Source organism: Tinamus guttatus, unplaced genomic scaffold, assembly GCF_059628265.1.
Source record: "Tinamus guttatus ecotype Peru unplaced genomic scaffold, ASM5962826v1 Tinamus_guttatus_pri_ptg001087l, whole genome shotgun sequence".
Taxonomy (NCBI): Eukaryota; Metazoa; Chordata; class Aves; order Tinamiformes; family Tinamidae; genus Tinamus; species Tinamus guttatus.
In genome coordinates this window covers 3,261,818-3,287,301 of record NW_028289621.1, presented here as the reverse complement: position 1 = coordinate 3,287,301, position 25,484 = coordinate 3,261,818, and the positions used below count along the sequence as shown (strand labels likewise).

General features: G+C 62.1%; 1 protein-coding gene across 1 annotated transcript; it reads left to right on the top strand.

Moving 5' to 3' along the window:
* Nucleotides 1–1,274: 1,274 nt before the first annotated feature.
* NALF2 (NALCN channel auxiliary factor 2) lies at nt 1,275–20,304 on the top strand. The gene is made up of 3 exons (XM_088538435.1): nt 1,275–2,036; nt 19,257–19,428; nt 19,757–20,304. The coding sequence occupies exons 1-3, from the start codon at nt 1,275–1,277 to the stop codon at nt 20,146–20,148; spliced, it is 1,326 nt and encodes a 441-aa protein (XP_088394561.1). The 3' UTR covers nt 20,149–20,304.
* The last annotated feature ends 5,180 nt before the right edge of the window (nt 20,305–25,484 follow it).

The following is a 25,484-nucleotide window of genomic DNA, read 5'->3' as shown; positions in this document are numbered from 1 at the left end:
CGTAAGCCGCTTTCCCACCAGCTGGAGTGCTCACAGGTCACTCCTGGTCACCCAGAACCTTCTTGGGGTGGTCAGGGCTGCAGGCAATGGTCAGAGTGTGCAGGGGACAGGCCAGAGCCATCCCTGCCCCAATGCGGCCACTTTAGCAGCGCTGCTCCGGCTGCAGCAGCGCGTCCGTGGGGCCCTGCGCGGCACGAGGAGCTGCACGGTGGGGACAGTGGCCATGGGGAGCAGGAGGCCACGCTCTGCACGGCCGCTCGCCCCGGCGGTCACTGTCAATGCAGACGTGGGAGAGCTGCTGAGCTTGACCTGAGCCCATCGCAGGGCAGCACCCAGGGGTGCCCGTGCCTCACTCTGCTGCTGCGCGGCTGCAGGGCCGAGCCGGGAGCGCGCTGGGGGCTCCGGCCACCCCGGGGATAACGGAACGGCCGCTGTGCTCCCCTGGGACAGGCTCGACCCAGGATGGGGAGTGGGTGCCGGGGGGACCGGCCCGTGGGCTGCGCTCTCAGGGGCTGGTGCCTCGCAGCTGGCTCGACCCGGCCCAGTCTGGCTTGCCCCCTCCGTCTCAGCTCGGTTGGGTTTGGTTCGACCCGGCCCGGCCCGGCCCGGCTGGCCCCTCCGGCCCGGCCCTGCGCGGCGCGGAGCTGTCCTTCAGCACCACGGCACCTGCCGCCGCTGCCGCGCGCGAGCCGCGCCGAGCCGAGCCGGGCCAAACCGAGCGGGGTCGGGCCGAGTCGGGTCGAACCGAACCAAAGCGAGCCGAGCCGGGGAGAGCCGAGCTGAGCCGAGCGGGGCCGAGCCGGGCCGGAGGGGGCGGGCCGAGGCGGGCCGGGAGCTCCCGGGGGCCGAGGCGGCCCGGGCCCCGCGCTCGGCGGGCTCTGTCGCGCTGTCTGTCGCGCTGCCTGTCGCTCGGCCGGGGGGCGGCGCGCGCAGGCGCAGGGCGCGCGGCTCCTCAAGGTGTTGGCGGCGCGGGCGAAGATGGCGACGGCGTGAGGGCATGGCGGGCGGCGGCGGGCGCGGCGCGGCGCGCGCGCAGCCCACGGGCAGGCGGAAAGGCGCGTGAGCGGCGGCGGCGGCGGCGGCGCCGGGCGCGGGGCATGCGGCGCGCGGAGCCCGGGCCCGAGCGGCCCCCCCCGGCAGCGCGCCATGCCGCGGCCGGCGGCTCCTAGGCGGCGGCGCGGCCATGGGCGGGCGCGGCGGGCGCAGGTGACATTGGCGGCCGCGCGGGGCGGTCCCGCCGCGTCGCCGCCGCCCGCCCGCGCCGCCCCCGCGGCATGATCCGCGGCGCCTGGATGTCCCCCCGCGGGGGCGCCGCCGGCGGGGCGGTCTGCAGCGCGCCGCGCCGCAGCGACAAGCCGGCCGCCGACCCGGAGCGCGCGCAGAAATGGCGCCTCTCGCTCGCCTCGCTGCTCTTCTTCACCGTGCTCCTCTCCGACCATCTGTGGCTGTGCGCGGGGGCCAAGCTGCGCGCGCGGGAGCGGAGCGGCGCGCCGAGGCCGCGGGGCCGCGGGCCGCGGGCGCTGCTGCTGCCGCCGCCGCCGCACGTCGAGGAGGAGCCGCCGTCGGTGCCCGCCGCCTGCGAGGCCTTCGCGGGCAACGCGAGCGGCGGCCCGTGCCCCGCGGAGCTGGACTCGGCGTGCGCGCGGCTGCACGCGCTGCAGCGGCGCCTGGGCGCCTTCGCCGCCGCGCCGGCCGCCACCGCCGCCTTCCTGGCCTCGGCCTCCTCCAAGAGGAACTTCTTGCAGGCCTACTTTAGGAACTTCAACCTCTCTTTTTGTGATACGTACACGATCTGGGACCTGCTGCGGGAGATGGCCGGCCCGGACAGCTTGGATTGCAGCTTGGACAACCTCCTGGTGGACTTCGTGGCCGCGGCGGCCGGGGCGCTGGGCGGCGAGGCGTGTAGCAGCTGCGTCCAGGCGTACCAGAGGCTGGACCAACACGCTCAGGAAAAATACGAGGAGTTCGACCTCTTGCTGGAGAAATACTTGCAATCGGACGAGTACTCGGTTAGATCCTGCGTAAGAGACTGCAAGGTAGGAGGGAGTCTCATCTCCTCCCATACCCATGGAGTAGCTCTCGGCGGCCTGTGTGTTTTCCTGGTCCCAGTCCCTGCTCCTGCCCCCCTGCCTCCAGCAGCTCCTTCCTCCTCCCGTGTGCCCTGTGGACTTTCCTGCCTCTCTCCCCTTGGGCCTCTGATTCCCGGCCTCCTCGGAGGTCCTCAAGAGCCTGGATAATCCCAGAGCCCCCCCAGGACAGGCAGGGCAACACGGTCGGTGCTTCTGCCCTGCCATCCCCTGGGCTTTGCTGGAGCATGGTCACCGGTGATCACCAGCCTCGCGCTGCTCATGACCGTGGACCCCTGCACGCACCCCCCTCTCCCGCCGTGCGCGAGGCCCCTCACTGCAGCCTCAGGCCTGCGACGGGTCAGTGTCCCCGCCGTGACCTGAGATGAACCAAGGAGAAGGGACCCCCCTGCAGAACCCCCTGGCTCTGCCCCAGCTCCCCAGCCTGGCGTTGGAGGAGGAGGAGGAGGGAGTCAGCCGGGGTGGGTGAGCGTCGGGCAGAGCCCTTCGCTCTCCCGGGATGCGGCTTTCCTCCCTCTGTCCCCCGGCACCGGCAGCCCCATGCGGAGGCCCCGCACGGCCGGGCCTGGAGCACTGCCTGGACAGGAGCAGCGCAGAGCTGGGTGCCCACCGTGGCCACAGGGTTTCAAACCTCCTGTCCCGGTGCCATCGCGTTACCAGCCAGCGCGGCCGGCTGGCCCTGCGGAGCGGCCCCCTCCTCCCTGCGGCCGAGTTTCAGCCCGGCGCCGCGTTCCTCGGAGCGGCAGCGCGTCGGGAGCCGAGCGGATCCGCTTGGCTCCCCGATGCGATCGCCCTCCGGATGTTGTCTCCAGGCAGCGTAACGATGGTCGTAATTAAAGCCGCTTCCCTTTCCCCGAGCAGCGTCTCGGGGGGGAGGCCGCACCGTGGCCGAGCGCTCTGTGCCAGGCCGAGCTGGCAGCGCTCGCTCCGCTCGCCGCGCGGGGCTTTGCTGGGGGAGCGTTGAGGGCAGCGCCAGCGCCGTGGCCGTGGGGCTGCCTTCCCTGAGGCAGCACCACAGGAGCCCGGCCGCGGCTGCCGTGCCAGAGCTCTGCGGTTCTGCACAGACCCGTTCCGGAAGGGAGCCGGTGCCTGGGCCAGGGCCAGGTGCAGTGGTTAGAATCCGCCTGCCCGAACCCGCTGCGGTTCCGGGGCGCAGCCAGCGCCGCGTGGGTCGGTGCCGTGCGCGGCGGCACCTCGGCCGTGCGGGAGGGAGCTCGGTGCGGCCTCCACGACGCTGCCGCCGGCCGTGCCGAGGCCGGGTCCTGCTGGGCCGTGTCCACTGTGCACGCGGGGCCTCCGGGACTTGTGCTCCCGGAGTTACCTGCCAGGTGGAGGTAGCGGAGGGCAGAGGAGGTGGCAGGGCCATGACGAGGCCACATGCGTGGCTGCCCAGGCCAGCAGGAGCCCTTGCAGGTGTCAGGTAGGCCGGGTAAGGCTTGATGTCAAATGTACACGTAAGTAACGCCAGTCACAGCAGCTGCCCGCTCCCCTTGCTCTGTTCAGCTGGCAGTTTGCCACCTCGTATAAAAGGAAAACAGACTTTGGAGCTTGGACGCATGCAGAGGAGGGAGAAGGCAGTGGCTCTTCAGAGGAACCGGGATGCTCCGTCACAAGGGACCGGGTTTGTGAGGGCTGAGAGAGGAAGAGTGTGGGGTGACGGGGCCGAAGCCCTCACCGCGACCGGGGAGCCTGCGCTCTGCAGCCCGCAGCGGGAGGGCTTTGCTGGGCTGCCCGCCAGCACGATAAAGCCGGGGGTGTTTGGAGGTGCGGGGGGCTGGCGGCCACCCCGGCGCTGCAGAGCTGTGGGCAGCGGCAGAGGTGTCTGTGTGTCCCGCACGTACTCCAAAAGCGCCCGCAGATCTTCGGGGTGGAAGCGGTGGCCGCAGGCGGAGCGGGCGCCCAGGGCTCACGGAGGGGTTCGTGGTCCTCCCGTGAGGCCAACGCGTGCGCTCTCCGGGCCAGGGAGCCCAAGGGGAAAGCAAACTGAAAGCCAAGTAAAACCTTATCCTAGGGTCTGGACTGATGGGGAAGCATCGAGAAATAGAGCCCTGCTCCGACGTGTCTTTGCTGGGTGTCCCTGGAGTTCGCGTCCTCCTTGGGAAAGCTGGAAGTAGATGCGGGGCTCACAGTAGCAGCCCCGAGACTCGCCGTGGTGCCACGTTCGGAGCTGCGGCCTGGGAGCGCCCGCGGGCCCGGCCGTGCCAGGGGCAGGACGCGCTGGGAAGCAGCGGCACAGCAGGAGCGTCGCCCCGAGCTGCAGGCCCTTGCCGGGAGGGACCCAGAGGTGCTTCCCAGGCTGGAGCTTTTCAGCCCGGTGCCGCAGGAGCGCCGGCAGCTCCCGCTCCGCTCCGCACCTCGGGAAAACCAGGCCACTTATTTAAGGTGCTCCCAAGCTTATGTAGGTGCCTTACTTTAGGCTCGCGCAGTTGCCAATCTTGACTTTGCCCTCGTGGCGACTGTTCCCCATTTGCGAAATGAGGCTAATAGCAAATTTGCCCAGTGTCGTGGCGAGTAGTGAGTTTTGGCCTGATTTCCGAGCACCTGTGACTCGTGCAGACTTCAGCAGGGGCTGTCCTCACTCGCTGCTTTGGAGAAGTGGGTTGCTGGTGAGTTTAAAGCAACCTCAATCTGCTAAGTCTTCTCCAAATGCTGAATAATACTGCATTTCTAATGCTGCTCGGGCTGCGAGCTGCTCCTGTGAACACCCCCTATAAGCAACGCGGAGCAGCGTAGAGCAACATGATGCAAACGGCAGAACAGAGGCCAGGCTGGAAAGGGGCTGGTTTGGGAGCGTGCGGGAGGCCGGGTGCGGAGCAGGGACACCGGCATGAGGCAGTAAATAACCCAACCCGCCTCTAATCCACATCCTTCCTCTTCCATGGTTAAAAGCTGGGAAATGGACGGCTGGGAAGCAAAGCGCTCCCAGCCCTCCCGCGCGCATCCACCAGCGACGGGTCCTTGGGCAGAGCCACGGACGCCACCGGTAATTAATCCGCAGGGAGCAACGCAGCTCAGTAAACATCGTCCGTGGCGAAGCTCTTGGGCAGCCAGACCAGCCCTGGGATGGTTGCTGTTGGTTGCATCTGTTTTAAAACATGAGCAAAAGCCCCTCCGGAGCAGCCTGTTGCTTTGTGGAGTGATGGAGCACCAGGTGCTGGGGAAGTCAGAGGCCTTTCCTGGAGCTTGGAGTGCAGCAGGCAGGGCAGAATAGGGAAAATCCCTCACCGGGAGGTGCATAAGGGAGAAACTCCTTGGGATGATGGGGTTTCTGTGGAGGGAATCCAGCTGCTTGCACCACGCATTGCTATAATACTTTTTAGTTGTTATTTTCCTGCTTGGAAGTAATTCCCGGGCAGCTCCCTTCTTGCATGCATCATTGCTATTCAGTGCAGCACCATTAGCTTCTGAAAATGCTTTGCTTACTACTCCTGCAGCTCACACCAAAAACCCCTGTGTAGCCAAAAGGCAGCAAAGCATGGAAATGCATTTCTGGGGGTTGTGCTGGTTTGCTGTTGAGTTTCGGAGGGTTTTGTGGAGGGTCTCTGTGCGGTTCCTCCAGGCTCCTGCAGTGCCTGTGCCATCCTCGCACCCGAGGGATGCGTTTGGGGCAGCATCCCAAACAGCTGCCACCTCCTGCAGCAGAGGCTGGGAGGCCTGGGCAGAAAAGGCCAGAGCCACTTGTTTCTGTTCTGCCTGGGAGAAGGAAAATTCATTAAATGAGCACGAGGGCTGCAATGAGCCGCCTGCCACCTCCAGCTCCTCTCTTCCCGTGTTGCTTGTGGCCTCTCGTGCTGGGCTCCGCGCACGGAGCGGTTGCAGCGCTCGTGTGGGTGGCTTCGTTCACAGGGGCTTTGCCAGGTCCGTGCCCTGGTGGCCCCGGTGTCACGAGCGGAGGGAGGTGCTGGGCCAGGAGCCCGCGCGGTGCAGGCACCGGCCGCGCTCCCGCAGGCTCCTGGGGCCGGTGCTGGTCACCACCCGTGGTCACAGCACCCGGGGCGCTGCAAGCGCAGTGACAAACATTGCGCGTTTTGGTCCGAACCATTTTTGGACTGCAAAAAAGTTGTTTTTTAGGGGGCTGGGCTGCGTGGCCCAGCAGGGAGCATCCGCTGCATCCGCAGGGGTGAGGGACAGTGGCACCGTGGGGGGGTGGCCGCAGTGTGGGGTGTCCTGCGTGGGCCCTGCGCGCGTTTTGAGCGGTTTTGTCTCCTTTCTGGGCAGCGGGAAGCAGCACCAGTGCAGTTAGGGGTTTGTTTCTTTAAGATAGGAGCGCTGTATTTATAGCCTCTCCCTCAGCCAATGGCCACTACAAGAGCTCTCTTAAAAGTGCAAATTCCAACCATTAATAGGACAAATAAAGATGTATGGGCCGAAGTCTGGTGAATTAGGGACTCATTATGTTGCAAGAAACAAAGCTGTGGGCAGGGGAGGACTGACAGCAGGGCCAGGTTAGTGAATCTATCTGCTCCGAGGGAGGGCTGGCAGGACCTGCAGCAGCTCCGTTTCTATTAGATTATCCAGGTTTCTCCGTGTACTTCATCCTGTAGCTCCTGAATCCCGCAGCAGCCCTGGCCAGCCCTCTCCATTTGTCCACTGCTGTTTCCCCCATGCCAGGGATGTTATTTTGCCGGAGAGATCTGTTTGTGGGAACACAGTGGGGCAGGATTTCAGCCCTTTTGCAGAGCGCTCGTGTTTTGCTGCTGCCTAGATGTCTCTGGTGGCACCGCGCAAGGTCCAGGTCTGGCCCTGGCCCCCGTGACAAGGCGCACGGGAACAGCAGAACTGCAGAGCAGATTTGCTCATGCCCTGGGTTAAACACCCTCTGGGGTCCTATTTTCTTGTTCTTGTTTGACCAGCAGCACCCGGAGCGCCCCGCAGCCTCCCTCCCTGCACGGTATCCTCCGGGAAACTTCAGCTCCGCAGCGGAAAACCAGGCACGGGCAGCGCGGGGTGCTCGGAGCTGCCGGGGTGTCAGCGTGCCGGGCTGTGCCCGCTGTTCCTGCCCCGGCCCTGCCGCTCCGGGGACGAGGGCTCCGTGCACCCTCACGGAGGGCAGCCTCGTCCAAAGGGCTGCTGGGCTCGCCGCTCCGGAGCCCTCCTGAGCCCGTGTCCCGCGTGCGGGTGGGAGATGCCCCTTGGGACCCAGAGCAAAATTAATTTCTGCAACATCTTTATTGTTTTTTTATCTAATCCCAGAGCCCTTGCCCAGGGCTTTGGTTTGAGCGAGGAGGCGCATTTGGGGAGAGGCGGCAGCGGCGTGAGGATGCCCAGGGGAGGCTGAGTCCATGGCCCGAGCAAGCAGGAAGGGGAGCAGGGACCATGTGCCCTGCTCGTGCCCACGAGCCGCTTGCCCCGTGCCCGGCCGGCTCAGGATGCTGTCCCGGAGATGGGGACTCCGTCTGCTGGGCCTGTTGGGGCAGAGATGCTGCTAGTGGGAAGTTTGGGGCTCCCTCAGGAGGGCAGAGCTTGGGGACTGCCGTTAATTAAAACTGCACCCCCCCCATCAGTATTTGTGCACCGAGGGGAGGGCTGAGAGGTGGCACGAGCCGAGGTGGCTCCCTGGCCACTTGGCATTTCACATCTCCTGTCGCCAGGAGCTTCTCGAGCCGCCTGCCTTGCAACAGGCTTCCCGCTTCCTGCCACAAATCACTGGGATCACAACCCCACTTAAAGCGCCTCCTTACAGGGGGCAAGACAGAGCCCTCCCTGGAAGTGCTGCACCGGTGACAGCGGGAGGTGTCACTTGCCTAAAACACGAGGGGAAAGAAGACAATCCTGAGCAAACCCTGGAGCAGCCCGGTGCTCCGTGGGGCAGCACCCGTTAGAACGCCCGGCTCAGCGGCGCACGAAGGCTCTGGCAACCGAGGTAATTTTTCTCAGCCCTGCACAAAGATGAGTTTAAGCTGTATAAAAGGTTTGAACAAAAGAAATGCACAGTTTTACATGTGCTGCCATGGCGGCCGTGTCCTCCGACACGGGGAGCTGTGTGTGCCTTGTGCGAGAGGCAGCTCGGCCGCTGTAAAACAGGGATCAAAGATCACTACAATTTTCTAAGCAAAAAACAGAAAAAAAAAAAAAAAAGCTAAAAATGAATCTGCTGATGGACAGAGTTTGCTTTGCAATAAGGAAGTTCCAAGATGTAGGAAATACCTGGCGCGTTTGCTGCGGCCCTCCCGCTCCCGCCGGGCTCCGCGCCGCGGCCACGGGGTGGAAGGCGCCCGGGACCCTCTGCGCCTCCGAGGCCCTGGTTTGGGCTGCTTTTCTTTGCGCGTTTCCTTCCTGCAGAGCAAAGGCCGTGGGCCGGGCCGGGCAGACGCCAGCTTCTCCCCACTGCGCCCTTGCGTGGGACGTGCAGCTTTGGGTGTTTGGATGCCCACGGAGAGCTGCTGTCCCCGCGCCCTCACCTGCGAATGGTCCTGGGCACAGGCGGCACTCGGTACCTCGGGCTAAGCAGACGCTGTTTGCGGTAGAGCAGCTCAACAGCCTCCCACCGCGCGGCCCTCGGCAGCCCATGGGGACGGGGATGGAGGCGCCGCTGGAGCCAGAGCTCCGGAGCTGCCGGCCGGAGCGCGGGGCTGCTCCCGGGCTGCCCGCGGCTGTTCCTGCCGTCGTGGCAGGACCATTAGGATGCAGCTCATGACGGGCGCTGCGCGGAGCGCGCTCCGCTCCGCTGTCATTTGAAGGGCAATGACTCAGGGACGGCAAATCTGTGAATGAGGCACACGGGGCGGCCGGGCAAGCAGTAGCCACCCGCATCCGCCAGCCCTGGCCTCGGCAGCTCTCGGTGCCTCCTGGTGTGACCGTGGCTTCCCCGTGCGCTGCAGGGACGGGAGCATCTCCTGCTCTGCGCGTTCCCTTGGGAATGGGAGATGGGAGGACTTGGCGCCGGAGCTGACATCTCATCTCTGCTCCACAGCTCCCGCACGGCCTCCGGTAAACGGAGGGTGAGTGGGAAGGAGCCGGTCCCTGCGCGGGGAGCCGGGCAGGGGAGCCCTTCCAGCAGCCGGAGCCCGCTCCGTGTCCCGAGGAAACCTGCCCGTTCCGTGTGGAATGCACATGCTGAGCTAGAAACCGAGGTGGCGGCGTTCAGGTCTTTTTTTGGCCCTCTAGTTATTAGGAAAAACGCCCCGGCGGTCACGGCAGGCCTCGCAGAGGCCTCTGCAGACGGAGCTCCCGTTCTGCTGCTGGATCCCTTCATCATCGTCTCATTAAGGAGACAGATGAGACAAGCTGAGGCTTTCTTGGAAGTTTCCTGACAGGCGGAGATTGGGAAGGGCCGCTCGGGGTTGCAGCTGCGGAGGGAGCAGTGATACTGTTGGTGGGATACGGGCAATAACGTCACCCCCGGGCCCGGTTGACCCACATGGACTTGTCCCTGGGGGTCTCGCTCCACTTGGAGCCCAGTTGCCCCTGGCTCATCGTGGTGAACAAGGTGAGGTCCTTGCATCGCTGCCGAGTGTGTCCCCGTGCCTGGAGCTGCATGGAGACCTGCTGGTCTCTCCTGCTCGTTTACAGCACAGGCTTTGGAACGAGACAGCTCGTCGCTTTTAACGATTTCTTGAGGCTGATGCCCTGTTTTTCAGAGCACCACAACAGCCGCCCGCCTCGGAGAAAGGCAGCGCGATCCTCAGCGGAGCTGAATGACAAGGAGTGCGAGTGATCATTGGAGCAAGATGTAGGTTTGAGAGGAGAACAGCCTCCCTGCTTGAGGATAGGGCAGTGCCAAGAGCCTGAGCCCGGCCCGGAGAGCTCAGGCATCCTGGAAGGATTCCCAGCCCCAGCTGGGGCGGGTTGGGTGCGTGGAGGCCGTCTCAGCTCCTAGGAGAGCGTTTGCTGGGGCAAGGTTGGCCGTGCTGGTGGATAACTGAAGTGTGGGGCTGCGGGCACTTGCTGGAGCTCATGCTGCCAGCCAGGAGTTTTTTTGGCTCCTGGCACTGAGTGCCTGGTGCCTTCGGGGGGTCATTCCTGAGCGCAGCCTGCGGACCCAGTTGGAGTCATTGTTACCCCAGGCTCCGCGGGTCGCCGGTGCTGTCTATGGAATTGCTGCTTGTCGGTTGTGCTCTGCAAAAAGCCGTCTCCTGTGCAGTGCGAACGTCTCCGCCATGAGCTGGGTGTCTGCTCCGGACTGCAGCATTGGGCTGCTCCGGGCTGGCAGAAACCGGGAACTTCTGCATCCAGGGAATGCATCCGCCTGCTTTTAGAGTTATCCCGAGCAGGACATAGGCAGCCGCAGCGCCCTGTGAGTCTTGCTGCCTGCTGCGGAGTTTCCAGATGACTTCTAGGTGGCTGCTTTTGCTCTCTCAGTCTTTAAATTATTTGGATCAGTGTAGCGGCCCCAGTAGCTCCACATGACACTGTTTCACCTAGAAGCAAACAAGCTGCACAAATTCCCCCTGTTCCCATGAGAGGGGCTGCCGGGATGCAGGACCACCTTCCTGCAAATCCCCATCCGGCACCGCCGCGGCTGATCCCGGTCTGGCACAAGGAGAAACCTGGTCTGAGGCGCCTGTGATTCAAAGCAACTAGAGCATTATAGCTCAACACCGAACTGGCTGGATAAGCGTGGAAAAGGCATCTGAGAAAGTGCCTGCAGAACCAAGGCGCTCGGCTGAGTGGTCCGAGGTTTCCCGCTCGCACGCAGTTTGCTCACTGCAGCAGCACGAAGCCAGCCAGGGAAAACCGGGAGCTCAGCACCAGTTCCCGAGTGCTTTGGGCCTGGGAAGCAGGAGCCGCGTGCGGTGGAAGCGGTGCCAGGCCGGGGGCGGGTGTCACCGTGGCGCCGAGGCGCCTTCGCAGCCGCTCCGGCAGCTTCTCCTGCCGCGTCCGTCACCTTCGGCGCGGAGGGGAGCCAGGCAGGGGCTGCAGATGGCTCCGAGCTTCCCATATGGCAGCTTCTCCTCCTGCTCAGAGCTCCAGGGCTCCAGGAGCAGCTTCACGTGCACTGATGTTTCCTGCAGGAGTTTCCTTCCTCCCACCAAGCCCCACATTCCAGGTCCAGCCCCTGGGCCCGCTCTGGGCCCCGCATCTCTCCCCACTCGCTGTTTGGAGCAAGCAGGAGGCAATCCCGCTGGATCCCAAAGCCGAAGGCAGTGATTAACCCGGCAGAGGACAAGGTATTATGTTCTGGACACCTCTGGCTTCCCGGGATGCGGGCAGAGCATCTCCACTCTGCAGTGCTGGGCACGTTAGACCTCCCGAGGTGGCACGTGGTGCTTTATCCAGTTACTTGCTTTTTTTACCTGGTTACTTTTCCATATTATTTGCTATTTTTCTCCAGGATGAATCTCACTTATTTCTTGTCCGTATGTGTAACCTCAATGGGTTCCTTCATGTTATTCCCCTGTCCCTACTGCGGTCCTGTACTTGGCAGTGACAGCTAATGTCATTAACGGGCTGTTTACCTCCTCAAGGAGCAGCGAAGGCGTCGAGGCTCAAGCGCACCTCAGCCTTGGTGGCATCTTGCTGGACATTCTGCTCCCTGGGGGTGTCCCTAGTGCTCTTTGGGGACGCATCATGAATAATCCAGACAGATGGTTAATGCCCACAGAGCGCTCTGCAAGTTTGGGTCCCTAGGGTTATCGCAGGAGGAGAAGGCTGCTTGGTTGAGCTCCATGTCCTGGGACACACAGGAGTGTTTCCAGGGACACGTTCGATGCACGAGCGCTGTCGTCGGCTCCTTCGGCCCCATCCCATTTCGGTGACGATGCTGCTGTCCCAGGACGTGGGTCTCCCATGCGGTGCAGCCGTAGGGGCTTCCTTTGGGACTGCCCCTTCTCCATGGGCCTTGTGCCAAGCGCCGTTGGCATCTTGCTGAGGAGCAGCCGCTCCAGAAACCCCTCTCGGCAGGCCCGGACAGGCCGGCCAGCCTGGAAGAGGGGCATGAGGAGATGCACAGAGCCGGGAGTGCTCCAGAGACGTCTCGAGAGTGTTCACAGCCCTTTCCAACAGCAGCTACCGGCTGTGGTGTGAAACCTGAGCAGCTGCGGCCGAAACCTCCCAAGGAGGAGAGTGGCTGCGGGGTCCGGAATGTCCCAAGGAGGAGGGTGACTGTGTGGGGTGGCAACGTCCCCAACGCCTTGAAGAGGATGCTGAGGATGGAGGAAGCCCATGTGGGCTCGGGGCCCTGGACGAGATCTTGGAAGAGGAAGAAATCTCCTGGCTGTTACTAAGCAAACGGGAAGTCTGGGTCTGAGGAGTCATCTGATTTGCTGGAGAAATCCACTGAGCTGCAGGTGGCCTGAGGCTGGGGAGAGCCGAGGGCTGCTCCGTCCTGCCCTCCGGGCCCTTGCTTGGTCCCGCTGCAGCTCCCGGGCGGTTCCGCTGCGGAGAGGCAGAGAGCGGGATCCTCTCTGCTGCCTGGGGCAGCTGGGATCCATCCCCATCCAGCTGGATAACTCCAGGTGTCGGATCAGGTCCTGACCATTGCGCCACGTCCCCGTCCTTCGAGGCAGAGCAGGGCCCCTGCGGAGGCTCCCCCGGTGCCAGCCTGGGTGTCTCTCCGGCCTGCCGGTCACCATGGAAACCGCGCGGAATGCGGGATTTTTCCCGACCTCTCGCGCTCGCCCAGGCTCCGTCCCCCGCGCGCGCAGGGCCCTGGAAGGGGAGGCTCCGGCCGGGCTCCGAGCCAGATTGCAGCGCTCGGGGCGGACACGATCCACGGCCGGGCCGCTCCTGGCCATCCATAGAAACTCCTGACAGTAGGTGTTTAGGGAACGGGAGCTTTTCCTGCAGCTGTGCTTGCAGGGGCCCCGCACGCCGGTTCAGAACAGCCGCGCGCAGCCGGGCCTCCCGACGGTGCCGGGAGCCACCGCTTCCACGGAGCCGGGAGCACCCCGTGTGCCCGGAGAAACTTCCCCGGCCCCGCCGGGCGCTGGGTAATTTATGACTGGTGGCACTGAAGTGTCTGGCCTTTATTTTTTTTATATCCTATCTAATATAACAGGATGTTCTCATTATCTGTATAAATGTTTAATCTGCTCTTGAATCCGGCTAAGCTCTTGGCTGCAGCAGTGTCTAGCGGCAGCGGTTCCTCAAGCGGTTCTGATGGATGGCAGGGACCAGATTTTTCTGTCTGTCCCAACATCTATCATCTTCAACTTCATAACTGTCTGTAATTACTTTTTAACTAGTTAGTCTGATAATAATTAGGCAACTAACTAACCCACTGGTTATCTACAGCCCCATCCGGGTGCCAGCAGCAGGACGGCAGCTGCTCCCGGTTCTTTGCTGTTTGTCCTAATGCAAAGAAATCACTTGGCATCTGAGCACTGCCCGGCTCGTTCCACAGCTCCTCCAGCCTCACTGGCTCCTCCTCAAGCTTCCCATTTCGGATACACCTTTTCTGCAGAACGGGGGATTTTAGGATTTTGGGTAATCGGCCTCTTCTGCTTCCAAAGGGCTGGGAGCTGGGAGAAGGGCTGCGCTGGAGCCCAAACCTTCCTCCCTCCCGTGGCTTCCTGGGATCTTCCTGGCCTGCTGCTCACCCTCCCGTCCGCCCCATCCCGCAGCGCCGGTGGTTGTGGATCCGCTCCGGGCTGCGCTGGGGCCAGCCCCAGCCGCGCTGCCGCTCTCCCATAAACAGCCAGGAAAGCTCCTGGCTTCCCTTGATCTCCCTGTAACCACCCAGATATTATTAATGTTGTTCTTTGGGGACTTGGGGTGTTTCCATCCGCTGTTTTGCAGGCCGGGGCCGGCTCCCTCCGGACTCTCTCCTGGCTCTCGCTGCCCTCTTGTCCCCCGCGATGGGGGCCGCGAAGCCGCTGGCGCCTCCCGCCCGCTCATCCCGCCGCTCCGCTTTCCCAAGCATCCCCATGGCAACCCGGGCACACAGGGAACCCGCTCGCCGCCGATGGGAATGCCGTGCCCGGCGCTCCCGCGGCCCCCGCCGGCTGCAGAGCGCAGTTTGGGGCCGTTACTCGTGGTTTTGCTGCATTGGCTGGGCCGGGTCGGGTCCTTGGGGGAACGAGGCGCATGAAAACCCCAGCGCGTCTCCCTCTCCTCCCATGTGTTTTATTTTAACTTGCATTTAAATTGCGATTTCACATGCGCGCGGACGTTTGCACAGACGCCGTTTCAGATCTTTTTCTCATCCTTTGCCAGCTGGGAGTGTTCCCAGAGCGCCCGTCGGGCTACCGATACTGCAAACTTCAACACGGCAGGATCCTTCCCTTGGTTGGGAGTATTTAAGGTATACACGGATCGCGCTTGGAAGCTCTTTTCCTCACAGGATTGAAGGATACGAGCCTAGGGAGTCATGACCAGGAGTGGTTTAGGGGATTTGGAGTTCCAGTTTCTGGGTGTGTTTTCCATAGAAGACAAGGGAGAAGCAGCTCCAGGGCCTGGGAGCAGAGCAGCTTCTCCAGCTGGGACCTTCCGTGTCCGCTCCATGCCACCAGCCCCGTGGTTTCCAGCTGCGGAGCCAGCGTCCCCTTGGGCTCCAGCCAGGCCGGAATCCCATTTTCTTCCAGGTTATCAGAGAGGAGGCAGCCGGTTCTGCCTCTTCCCAGGGGAATTAGGTGAATGCCCCGCAGAGTGCTTCCCGCTTCCCTCTCATTCCCTTCCCAGGCATCCCGGCCCGCGGCGCATCCCTCCGGCTGCTCCTGCGGATGCTCCGTGCCCGTCGCCATGGCAGCCCTCGCCAGGGCCCCCGTCGCTAACCAAGGATCCGGCTTTGCTCCAGCAGGGCCGGCCCCCCGGGTGATTAGCCCCGGAGAGGATTTCCCGGGGGAAATTCCCGGGCTTTATTTCCAGTTTTAATGGGAAAATGGCAGCTCGTTAAGTTAATTACAGCGGCGCGTCCCGGCAGACAGGCAGCTTCTCCCAGCGCGGCGGGGGCTCCCGAGGACCTGCGTCCCCCCGGCGGCTCCCCAGCTTTTCCCGGGGCAGCGCAGCGATCCCTGCTGCTCTCTGCAAGACGCCGGCAGCGGCCGGGGCGATGCCGGGAGCAGCCGCGTGGCCTTTAGGAATGAACGTGCTATCGCACACGCGGATCCCGGGAGCAGGTCCAGAGCGCCCGGGAGAACCCGCTGCTCTTCCCCGCATTCGCAGGCAGCAACGTTCGGGGTCAGGACCCCCCATCTCCGGGTCGCTGCACGAGAGCGCTTCCAAACGTGCTTCTTTGGGTTATTTTTATGTGCTTCAGGCCACGGTGCTTCGGCAACCTGCAAAACTCAGTGTGGGGAGGCAGCCCAGGCTCCTTGTCACCTGTAAATCTTTGGAGCTGGCCCCTTTCCTAGGCAGCAAAACCCCATGCTTTTTCAGAGCCATTTAGGGAGTTTTCCGCACTGGAAATGCGAGCGAGGGCACAGAAATAGAGCTTTGGGGAGCTGAGGTCAATTATATCTGCTGGGCCTTGCTGGAGAGCGGCCAAAAGTAAAAGCAGAATGGAAGAATCACCGATTAGCCCGGGAGGCATTTCCTAAAGAAACTGCAAAGGGCAGTGATGGGGAATCGGAGAGCTTTCCTTGTTGATCCAAGCCGAAAATAAACTTCTCCCTGTCCAAAATTCTGACAGGCCCTTTATAACAGCCTGCAGTGAGAGCCAGCAGGGCATGAGTGTTTTTGGGGGGAAAGCAAACATGCGTGGAGCTGCTTTTGTGGGCAGGAATCCGGGTGAAAAGGAGCTCGGTAGCAACGAGCGGCCTCCAGGGCCTCCGTTTGGCCATAGGTCCTTGGTAGCAGCAAGGGTGGCAAAGCCAGGGAGCTCGGAAAGGAGACACGGATGATTAAAGGACTGGGAGACACTTGCAGGGAATGCAAGAGAGTGAATCAGTCGAGCTTGCCTAAGTTATGACTGAATGGGGGCTGTGATACATCTGCAAATAGTAGAAATGTGCAAACACCAAGAAAGGAGAGGAATAATTTATGGAATGATTGAAGGGAATGAACTTTGGGGTAGAAAAATGTAGGTCAGATATCGAGGAAAACTTGTAGGCAGCGAGGGGCGACGTTCTCGGTGGTAAAACAGCCTCCCCAGGAAACCTCCCCATTGACTGAGATGCTGAACGTGGAGCCAGATGAGCGGCGCTGCGGATGCTCTTCCACTCCCACGAGCGCTTCCGTGTCCCTTTGGCACCGCCGAGTAATTCATCCCGAAAGGAAACTGTGCAGCAGAGGGTTGCGCTGCTGCTGGGCTGCTCCTTGCATCTGTGCACGCTGCTGGGGCTCGCGGTGAGGCTGCCGCCCTCGGCTGCCGTCTGCGGCGGCTCCCGATCATCCTGGAGGTCTTTTCCAACCACGGTGACTCGGTAGCCAGGCCCTGCGGCAGCCGCTTGTGCGGGTGCAGGGGATGTCGCCGCTTCTCGGTGGTTTGCTGGCTTTGGGTCGTGTTTGCTGCAGATCTAACCTTTTCCCTTTCCGTGAACCCTCGCGGGCGGGCGCTGCTGTTGGGGTTTGCAGCAGCGTTTCCGCGAGCAGCCCCAGCCCCGGGAGCTGCTCGTGGAGCTCCGTGCGCTCCCAAGGCAGAGCCTGTGCGGCCGCGGCGGCTCCGCTGGCTCCTCTCCCTGCTCCCCGGCTCCGCAGGCCCCGCAGCAGGGATGCAGTAGGATGCATGTGCCCTCTAATGGGGAAGAGGAGAATGCATCTCGCCGAGCTGTCGGATACAGATTCCTGGCAGAGCGGGGCAGTTTGTTCCCGGAGGGCTCTCGGGAAGCGCTCTTGGCGTCCCAGGACCCTCCACACAAGGGCTGGGATGCCACTGGGGATTTCTCCCGTGGCGCCCGTTCCTCTCCCGTGCTCCCCAAGAGCGAGGGTCTGGGTTTGCTCCAGGTCACGCACCTGCAGCTGCGCGGAACGAGCAGTGCTGGGAAGCGGCGCTCGGCAGGCTGGACCAGGGCAAAGGCACATCCCACCCAGTTAGGGATTAAGGAGCTCTGAGAGCGGGTTCTGTCCTCCCTGGTCAGCACAAGGTTTGAAGCACGTTTTATATCTTCTGGTTTTCCATCTCATCTATTGCAACGCATCATTATCCGCTGACGTATCTATCCCTCCTTTATGCCCTATTAAGGTCCCATTGAAGAGCAGTGATGGATGCTCATTTCCCTAATGAGAAAAACCAATCGCGCTTGCTAAGCGCGACGTGTCAGCGCCGCCGGCTGGTCCCGCTCCAGGAGGATCCTCCCGGCGCCCTGGGTGCTGCTTCCCGCAGGAGGCTGTTCCTGGGACACGCGTTAAGGCTGAGCTGCTCGCCGGGCGGGCTCGGGGGTGGCTGCGGTGCCGGTTCGGTTCGGGAATGACGGGTCGGGCTGCAATGGGGCGCGTGCCCTGGGCGCTGTCCGTGGCCCCGCGCAGCTCTGCGCCGCGCGGCCGCTTGTCCCTCCCGCTCAGCACAGGGGTGACGCGGCCCCGGCTCCGAGCTGGCACCTGCAGCACAGGGACGGCACCGCCGGAGCCTGGGAGCTCGGTGGGAGCCTGTTCACAGCCTTCCCTCTGGGAAACCTCCAAGACACCCTACACACAGCCCCACGGCCGCCCCCGGATCCGTCCCTCCCAACGGCTTCCCTGCTGGTGGTTTCCCTGGGCCGGCGGAGGCTCCGGCAGCGGCTCCAGCCTCACTTCCCAGGCTCCGGAACCACGGAGCGGGATGGGGCCGCTGCCTCCTGTCCGGCCTCTGGGCACCTCCCGCATGGAAGAGGCTTCGGCCCACGGGACCCCACAGGAAGGAGCGAGGTGACAAGCGGGAGCCCAGCGCGTCCCTGCGTCCCTGCCCTCCGCTCCGCTGAGGAGACCAGCTCAGGGGGTCCCGTGCGGACCGAGACCCCGACGCCCCTCGTGTCCCCAGGGCCTGGTGGCAGCGTCAGCCCCTCGCGGAGCTGCCACGAGCTGCCCGGGCGGCCAACGCACCGGGGCAAAGCAGAGCGGCAAAACCCAAGCGCGGGGCCGGCAGCTCCCTGCCGAGCGGCCCCCTGCCTCCCATCCTGCTCCCGGTTCAACTTCTCCTGATGAAAGTTTCACCAAAATTAACATGCTTCCGTGAAAATCCTGAATTTTCATGAATTGGCAGTTTCCAGGAAAGAAAAAAAAATATATAAGAAAACAACTTGCCAAGAATTTCCTAATGAGCTTTAATCCCGAGACATTACCATGAGCCAAACAAGTGATGATAAAGATCTATGCAAAACATGGGGAAACAAAGAAGAGATGTTTTTAAAGCCTCCAAAAAAGAAAAATCCAGCTGGAAGGAGCAGCACGGGGTTTACTCCAAGCGCTCTGAGGAGGGAAATTCATTCCCTTTGACTCACAGGCAGCTCTTTCTACTTGATTTCAAAGGAAGTTGGATGTGGTCATTAGTGTGGCCTCAATTTTGTTAGCTAGTGCCTAGATCTATCCATGGAAATGCCGCGGAGGGGGCTCTTCCCCCGTGCTGCCGTGGATTCCTTGCGGAGCCTTTCCCTATGGAGATGTTTGGAGCCAGGATGGTGCCAGGGCTGCGGTGCCAGCAGAGCCCTCGGGGGGACCTTCCTGGGCAGCCTCAGAGCCCCAGCCCAGGGCTTAGCTGGGAAGGCGCCACCTCCGCGCGCTCCGCTCGCGCTTCCCAGCTTGTCCTTTCCCGCTGAGGAGGGATCCAGGGCAGCGTTGCAGCGTTTATGCCTCCTGCTGCATCCCTGAGTCGCAGGGGAGCCGCCAGGTAGATTTTATTCCTGGGAATCTCGCCAAGCTCAGCCCTAACCAGCTAAAAGCTGAGCGCGACTCTCCACTTTGGGAGAGCACAGGAGCATTTAGAGCGCGGGGCAGCGCGGGTTGGTGTGTGGAGGCATCACAGCCTGCCTGGAAGAGGAGGTGGGATAGGAGAACTGGCACAGGGAGAGGGGGACGTCTCTGGGAGCCCCCGGGGCCAGATGGGCTGGTGCAGGAGGCAGGAGGGTTTTGTCCCGTGGTGGGAAGGGATGGGCTGGCGGGCCCAGCAGCGCTCGGCACGGCCGCCCGCGCGGGCCCGGCAGCGCCCGCAGGGTCTGTCCCCGTGTCCAAGGGTTCCACAGTGTTTAACGCCCTTGTGGTTTCTTTTAGTGGTCAATACAGTAAGTGACCCAGGTGTGTTGGTGTTTCTGACGTGAGGCGAGCGCTGTAGGAAGAAGTCCCTGCTGCCCTCGTGCACCCGCTCGAGCCGCGCTCCGGCCGCGCTCCGACCGCACCGGCGTCTCGGCGCTGACGTCTCCCTCTCGTGCCTCCCTCTAGGCTGTCTACAAGGCCTGGCTGTGCTCCGAGTATTTCAACGTGACGCAACAACAGTGCCGACACCGGATCCCATGCAAGCAATACTGCCTGGAGGTGCAGACCAGGTGCCCATTCGTGTTGCCGGACAACGACGAGCTGATCTACGGCGGCTTGCCGGGCTTCATCTGCGCGGGTGAGGGCTGCGGCGCGGCGAGGACGAGGAGGGTGGCGGGAAGCAGGCTCCGCACGTCCCGGCTGCCCGCGCGGCGCTGGGGGTGAAATCCGCGCGTCGGACGGGGAGGTTGGCGGCACGGGGGGACATCCCGGCCTCCCATGGCAGCTGATGGGAGCGTTAACGCGTGGCCGGGATGCTGAACCTGCTGAGCTCGCCCGCGGCGCCGGGGCCTCCCTTGGTGGCACCGCGCGCGGGAGGCGCCTCCGCGTCCCGTCGCCCTGTCCCCGCGTGCCCTGCGCGGTGGCGCCGGCCTCGCTGACCCCCTCCCTGCCACCTCTCTTGCCAGGGCTGCTGGAGACGCAGCTGCCCGAGGAGGAGGCCAAGTGCTGCGAAGTGCAATGGGACTCCTGCGCCCCCCCGGCAGACAGCGCCGACGACACAGCCCCCCGGGCCCCGGCGCACGAGTCGCTCCATTCCCACCTCCATCACCAGCGGCAGAACCACCACCACCTCTACCACCACCACCACCACCACCACCACCACCACCACCAGTACCACCCGCCGCACCCGCCATCGCTGCTGCCCGTCTCCGCAGGCTCCCGCCTCGGCCACAGCCGGCTCCGCCTGTGCGTCCTGGTCCTCATGCTTCTGCACACCATGGTGTCCTTGTCGAGCGTGCACGACGGCGGCGCGGAGGCCCTGCCCGCCGTGGAGGAGAGCGTCGCGCGGGACGAGTGACGCGGAGGCGAAGGGAGGTCTCCGAGAGCAACGCCAGATCCGTTTCCACTAAGGGGGGCACATGCTATTCCTCCAATGGGAGGCGCGGGATTGGGGGTGACGCACACACACACACCCCCGCACATCCCCCCAAGAGCTGCTCGCGCGGGGCATCCCCGCGATGAAGAGTCTCTAATGCGCACAGGGCTGCGGGACTCGGCGCTGAGAAGGGTTCGGTCAGAAGCAGCCCCGGCCCCGCGGCGGCGCCGGCGCACGAAGGTAGGGCCGCCGGGCGGGAGGATGGAGCGCGGGGAGGCGGCGTTGCCGAGGGGCACCCAGAGGCTGGAAATCAGCCTGACCCCGGGTTCTTTCCCTGCTCGGTCCCTAAACACAGCACGCCGCGATTCCCAGGGGCCAGGTGGGGCGGGAAGCAGCTCCTCTCTCCAAGCCCTTGTCCCTCTCCTGGCTGGGGAAGCCGGGTCAGCTCGGTTGCGTGGTTGTGGAGAACGTGCTGTGCGAGCGCGCGGTCACCTCGCGCGGCTCCCCGAGGAGAGGGCGGGAGGCTGGGGCGTTCCCAGGGTTCCCGACGTTCCCCTTTGCAAGGGATCCTGCTTTCATTTAACTCTTTTTGTTTGCTTTTCCGTTTTCTTTCCCCAGTGGAAGGGGACAAGCCTCAGAGGAGCTGGGGAGATGTGACTGTAGCAGCGCGCGGGCTAGGCGGAGGGACGTTGCAAGTCTGTACTTGGCTCAAGAATAATAACAATTGGATAAAAGGCTTCAAAATGCATCTTTCCATCCTCTTGTACAAATCATGTAGTAGATGGCATAAGGGCTGGGCAAAAGGGCTGGAGAAATCTGGCTTGCGGAGATCTCGGCTCCCACGCAGAGAACAGGCGCTAATGAACCCCAGCTGGGGAGGAGGGTATTTACGAGCACTTTTTTTATCAAAAGCTACTTCCCAGATCAGAGCATTTCCAGGAGCCCTGCTGGGACACCTGGGCTCAGGCAGGCAAGGTGCTCTCTGGTGCAGCCTGAATGGACTCCCTGAGCTTGGCTTGTGCAGGTGTTTGGCCCCAAACAGGTATTCGATCCAACTCTGATACGGGACTTCCAAATCCTCCATTTGCTCCCTAGGAATTGCACTCAGAGGTGTTGGAAGGTGACGTGTACTGGGAATGAAGAAGGAACTAAAGGTTCAGCACAAAAAACAAAAGTTCACTCTGGATCTGGGGCGGAGAGGGGGTGAATCCATGTTTTAATGCTGAGGGGGAAGCGCGCGGAGATGGGAAGGCAGGGGGTCTGCATCGCGGTGTGGGCGTCAGCGTGGCCATTGCCTGGAGAGGGGACGGTGGCTCTTCCTCGCCCCAGAGCAGGGACTAGTTGGCGCTTTCGGAGTCCTGCTCGTGGGCAGGGGCCAAGCAAAGAAAAAGTATTTTGCTGCATCTCAGACCAATCCCAGATCCCTGTGAGGGTCAAAGAAGTCACCAAGTTCAGGACTGTCAATGTTTTGTGTTTTCTGGTCTGTTGAGGTGAAGCAAAAGTAAGCAAAGCACCATGAGAAAAGCTACTTCCTACCTGGCTGGAAGGGAAGTACCAGGGCTCTCATGGAAAGACGGGTTTCCTGACACTTCCAGCCCATTTCCAGACCAAAGAGGCTCTGAAAAGCAGCTGAATGTTTGACTTCTGCTTTGACTTGAATCTCAGAGCTTTGGGGTGATGTTTACACATAATCAGTTGCGTGTTACCAAAGTCCTGCAGATACCCAGCCTGTGAACTCACTGTCCCTTGGTTGTCAGACATGATGTCGCAAGGTTAATATCACTAGTTTTCAAGGAAGATGCAGAGAATGTTTCCTGAGCAGATTTTATTGTTGTTGCTACCCAGAATAGGTAGGACCATTCTTGTTTGAATATTCATAACAGCATCCATGTATTTTCAGTCTAGTTTACATAGATCTGAGAACCAGTATATGCAGCGGGTTGGCAAACAGGAATCTGACTTTTTCTGTTTGCTCTGTTGCTAAAAAATCAGTTGCATAGCTGCTTTGATGAATAGCAAAAGCATAGAGCTAGACCAAAGGGGGAGCACAGTCATGTTCCCGTCTCAAGACAACCAGATCCACTCCCTTCTTAAGGAAATTAGATTTTTCATGCACTGCCAAGAGTTAAGCTAATTCCAGGCGCCTCTTTCGGAGATAGGCTGAATCCAATCTTTGAACAACTCATCTAGAGAGAGAAGAATAGCCCAGTGTGGTGCGTCAGCAAGTGGCCCTGAGTCACTGGCCCTGCTCATTGTCTGCTCCGTGAGACAGAGCAGGACGCGGCTCTGCCGCGCAGCGCGGCCCCGGCTTCGCCCCACGGCGCTGCCGGATCATAGGGATGCGGTGAGCGCAGCTCCCATTCCCAAGGGACGAGTGCTGCGCCCGCCGGGGACGCGCGCGGGTGCCGAGGAGCATCCTGGTGCTCGCCCGTGACCCGAGCGCGGTGGCGCGGGGAGGTTCTGTGTGCGGGGTCGGAGGGGAGCGGGCGCTGCAGAGCGGGCAGGAGTGAGGCCGAGTGGCCCAGGGTCCCACCTGGGCACGCAGAGGGCTCGGGGAGGCTGCCGGCTGTGCGCACGTGTCACCCGGGCTGGGGCTTGTGTCTGCCGTGGCCGAGGCAGGTGGGGAGCTCCAGCGAGGAGGCCGAGGGCCTCGCTGCACCCCACGAGTGACCTGGTAGCTGAAGCGTTGCGAAGATGGGTGAACCCAGTGGGACTCACTATGGGTGCACGACGCACAAGGAGGCTCTGCAGGGCACTTCTGCCCCAACCAAAGGAGACCCAGACCCAGACCCAGGCGTTTTCCAAGCTGCAGCCTGGGCGCACACGGAGCATCCCTTCCCATGCCGGCGGGAAGGGCTCCGTGTCCCGGCGTGGAGCCCGGCGGGCGCAGGGCCGCGCTCCCTACCTGCTGCCGTGCCGAGGGAAGCGCCGAGCCCGCACGGAGCAGGGCGTTTGGAAGGAGCTCTCCTGTTTGGCAAGTCTCGGCTGCTGTCAATAAGTTCTGTGGTTTTAGGGCACCATATGCTGTATTCAACACTTTGCCAATGGAACTAAATGAATCCAGACTAGGCTGCTCGCAGAGCAGGGCTGAGCAGCTGGGAGCAGGGTATGTTGCAGCCCGTCATTATAAGGCCATCGGATAAAAATCTCTTCTCTGGTCTGACATTACAGCCTTAATAATCCTCTGTCTATATTAGCTCCCTCTTTGTCCTACAAGGGAAAAGCCGAGCAAGGAGGCTTTGACATGCTCCGCGTTATTATCACCGGCATTATTTTTATTAAAACAGTGCTGCTGTTAGTCCTGGAGTGGGTTAGGTGGGATCAGGAGAGAAAAGAGGGGTTGTTTGTGCAGTGCACACGGGTGGGCAGCCCCATCGGCTCCCCAGCGCCCGCGTGGATCCAGGACCTGGGCCCTTTGCAGAGCAGCTCGTGCTGCAGCCGCCTGGGGCTCTGGAAAACACCAAGTCCAAGAGGATTTACCAACGGCAAATGTAAAACCCAGGTGCTGTTTGCTTTCTTTTCCAGTTGGATGATCCGGATTCTTCTCCCCAAAGACGCGTTCAGGTTGCTTTGTAAAGTGAAACGTTCCCTTCGGTGACCAGATTTCACCCCCCAGGAGAAACCTCCCTTCCCAGAGCAGCGATTCCTCATGGTCCTTCTGGAATGAGCGGATTCCTGTCCCTGGCCCCATGGTGGGGCTGGCACCGTTTGGTGCCGTCACCCCATGCAGGTCACAAGCGCCTTTGCTGGCCCCTTCCCTGCTTGGCGGCGGCGCTGCCGGTTGCACGGAGCGTCCGCGGCCTCGGCCGGATCCGCAGGGAATTCCGGCCAGGCCGAGCGGGGCTGCAAGAGGAAAGGTGGCCCTGTTCTGTCTGCAGCGCTCGGGGTTTGCACTTCAATGTAACTGCCAGTGGTACAAATTAATTAAAAATAACTGAAGAAATAAAAAACCCAAAGAAAGGCCCCGCTTCCTCTGGCGAAGATTAATTATTAGTTGAGCCTTTTTCTTATGAAAATACAGATCCATGGTAGCCCCAGGCAAAAGATTCCCAGGGAGAGCCCTCACCATTCGTGCTCTGAGTTAGGGAAATCACTTTGAAAGCATCTGACAACTAAAGCAGAACATGTTGAGTAACTTGGCAACACTCAGAAAACATCTTGAAATGATTTTTGTTCAACACATTTTGCTCTGCTTCAATAGGAGATGTCAGGGCAGTTCATTCACTGCCACTCAGGGCTCCAGGCAGCGCTGGGGGACTGTTCATTTGCTGCAGGGCCCTGGGGGAGCGGCTGCAGGGAAGGAGGACGTTTTTGGCTATCTGCTGGTCGCAAGGGAACGTTCCCGCCGGGAGGCAGGATGGCGCTTCCCGGCCCTCGTGGCAAGGGAACATTCCCACCGGGAGGCGGGATGGCGCTTCCCGGCCCTCGTGGTTGCTTGGTGGCAGGAGAGCGGAGCCGGGAGCGCTGCCCTCGCAGCCCCTGCGCTCCGGTCGCTGCCCCGGGCGCAGGGACACGTGCAGGGTCCCCCGCAGACAAATCCAGGGGAGCTGCGCGGAAACAGACTCGAGGCTCCTTGAAAATCACCGCTAAAATCTATGCAATGTGTCAGACGATTTTTTTATAGCCCGCTTGGGCTGCCTTGTGGATTTCTGTCCACAGGAGAATAAATCTCTATTAAATCACATGTGAAAGGTTAAGAAGGGCAAGTTCTAATGTTTCACCAGGATGTTGATAACAAGTTACTTGAGCCTGTCAAGCAAAGGCGGTTTTTAGCGCTGCGGGGGGTGATGGAGGTACCTACACGGCCCCGGCTCGGGCGCGCTCTGCGCTGGGTTTCGGGGGGAGGTTTTTGGGCAACTCTCTGTGGTTGCTGCCGGCGCCGCGGGATTAATTATTATTATTGAAGGGATTAACGCTGGAAAGGGGTGTCGCAGGGGGGTGTCTGGGAGCGCGGAACCATCATCCCCTCGCTCTGCGCCGGAGCCGCAGGACGGAGCGGGACGTCCCGGAGTGCTGCAAGTTGAGGCATTTCCCACCGCTCCGTAATTTTGAGGCCGTATGCGAAGGATAAAGCGTTGGCGCACAGGGAGGTGTCTTTTGGAGCCGCTGGATCCCTCGCACCCTCCCGGGCCGCTCTGCAAGCAGGCGGCACTGCCCGAGCGAGCGGCCGCGCGCGGGGAGGCCGCGGGGAGCGAGCAGCAACGCGGAGCCGAGCGGGGCCATCGTCCGGGTCCGTTTGCTCCGTCGCGGAGCCGCAGAGGCTCCGCGGAGGCAGCCCCGGCCCCTGGGCCCTCTGCTCCCCGCAGCGCTCGCCTGGG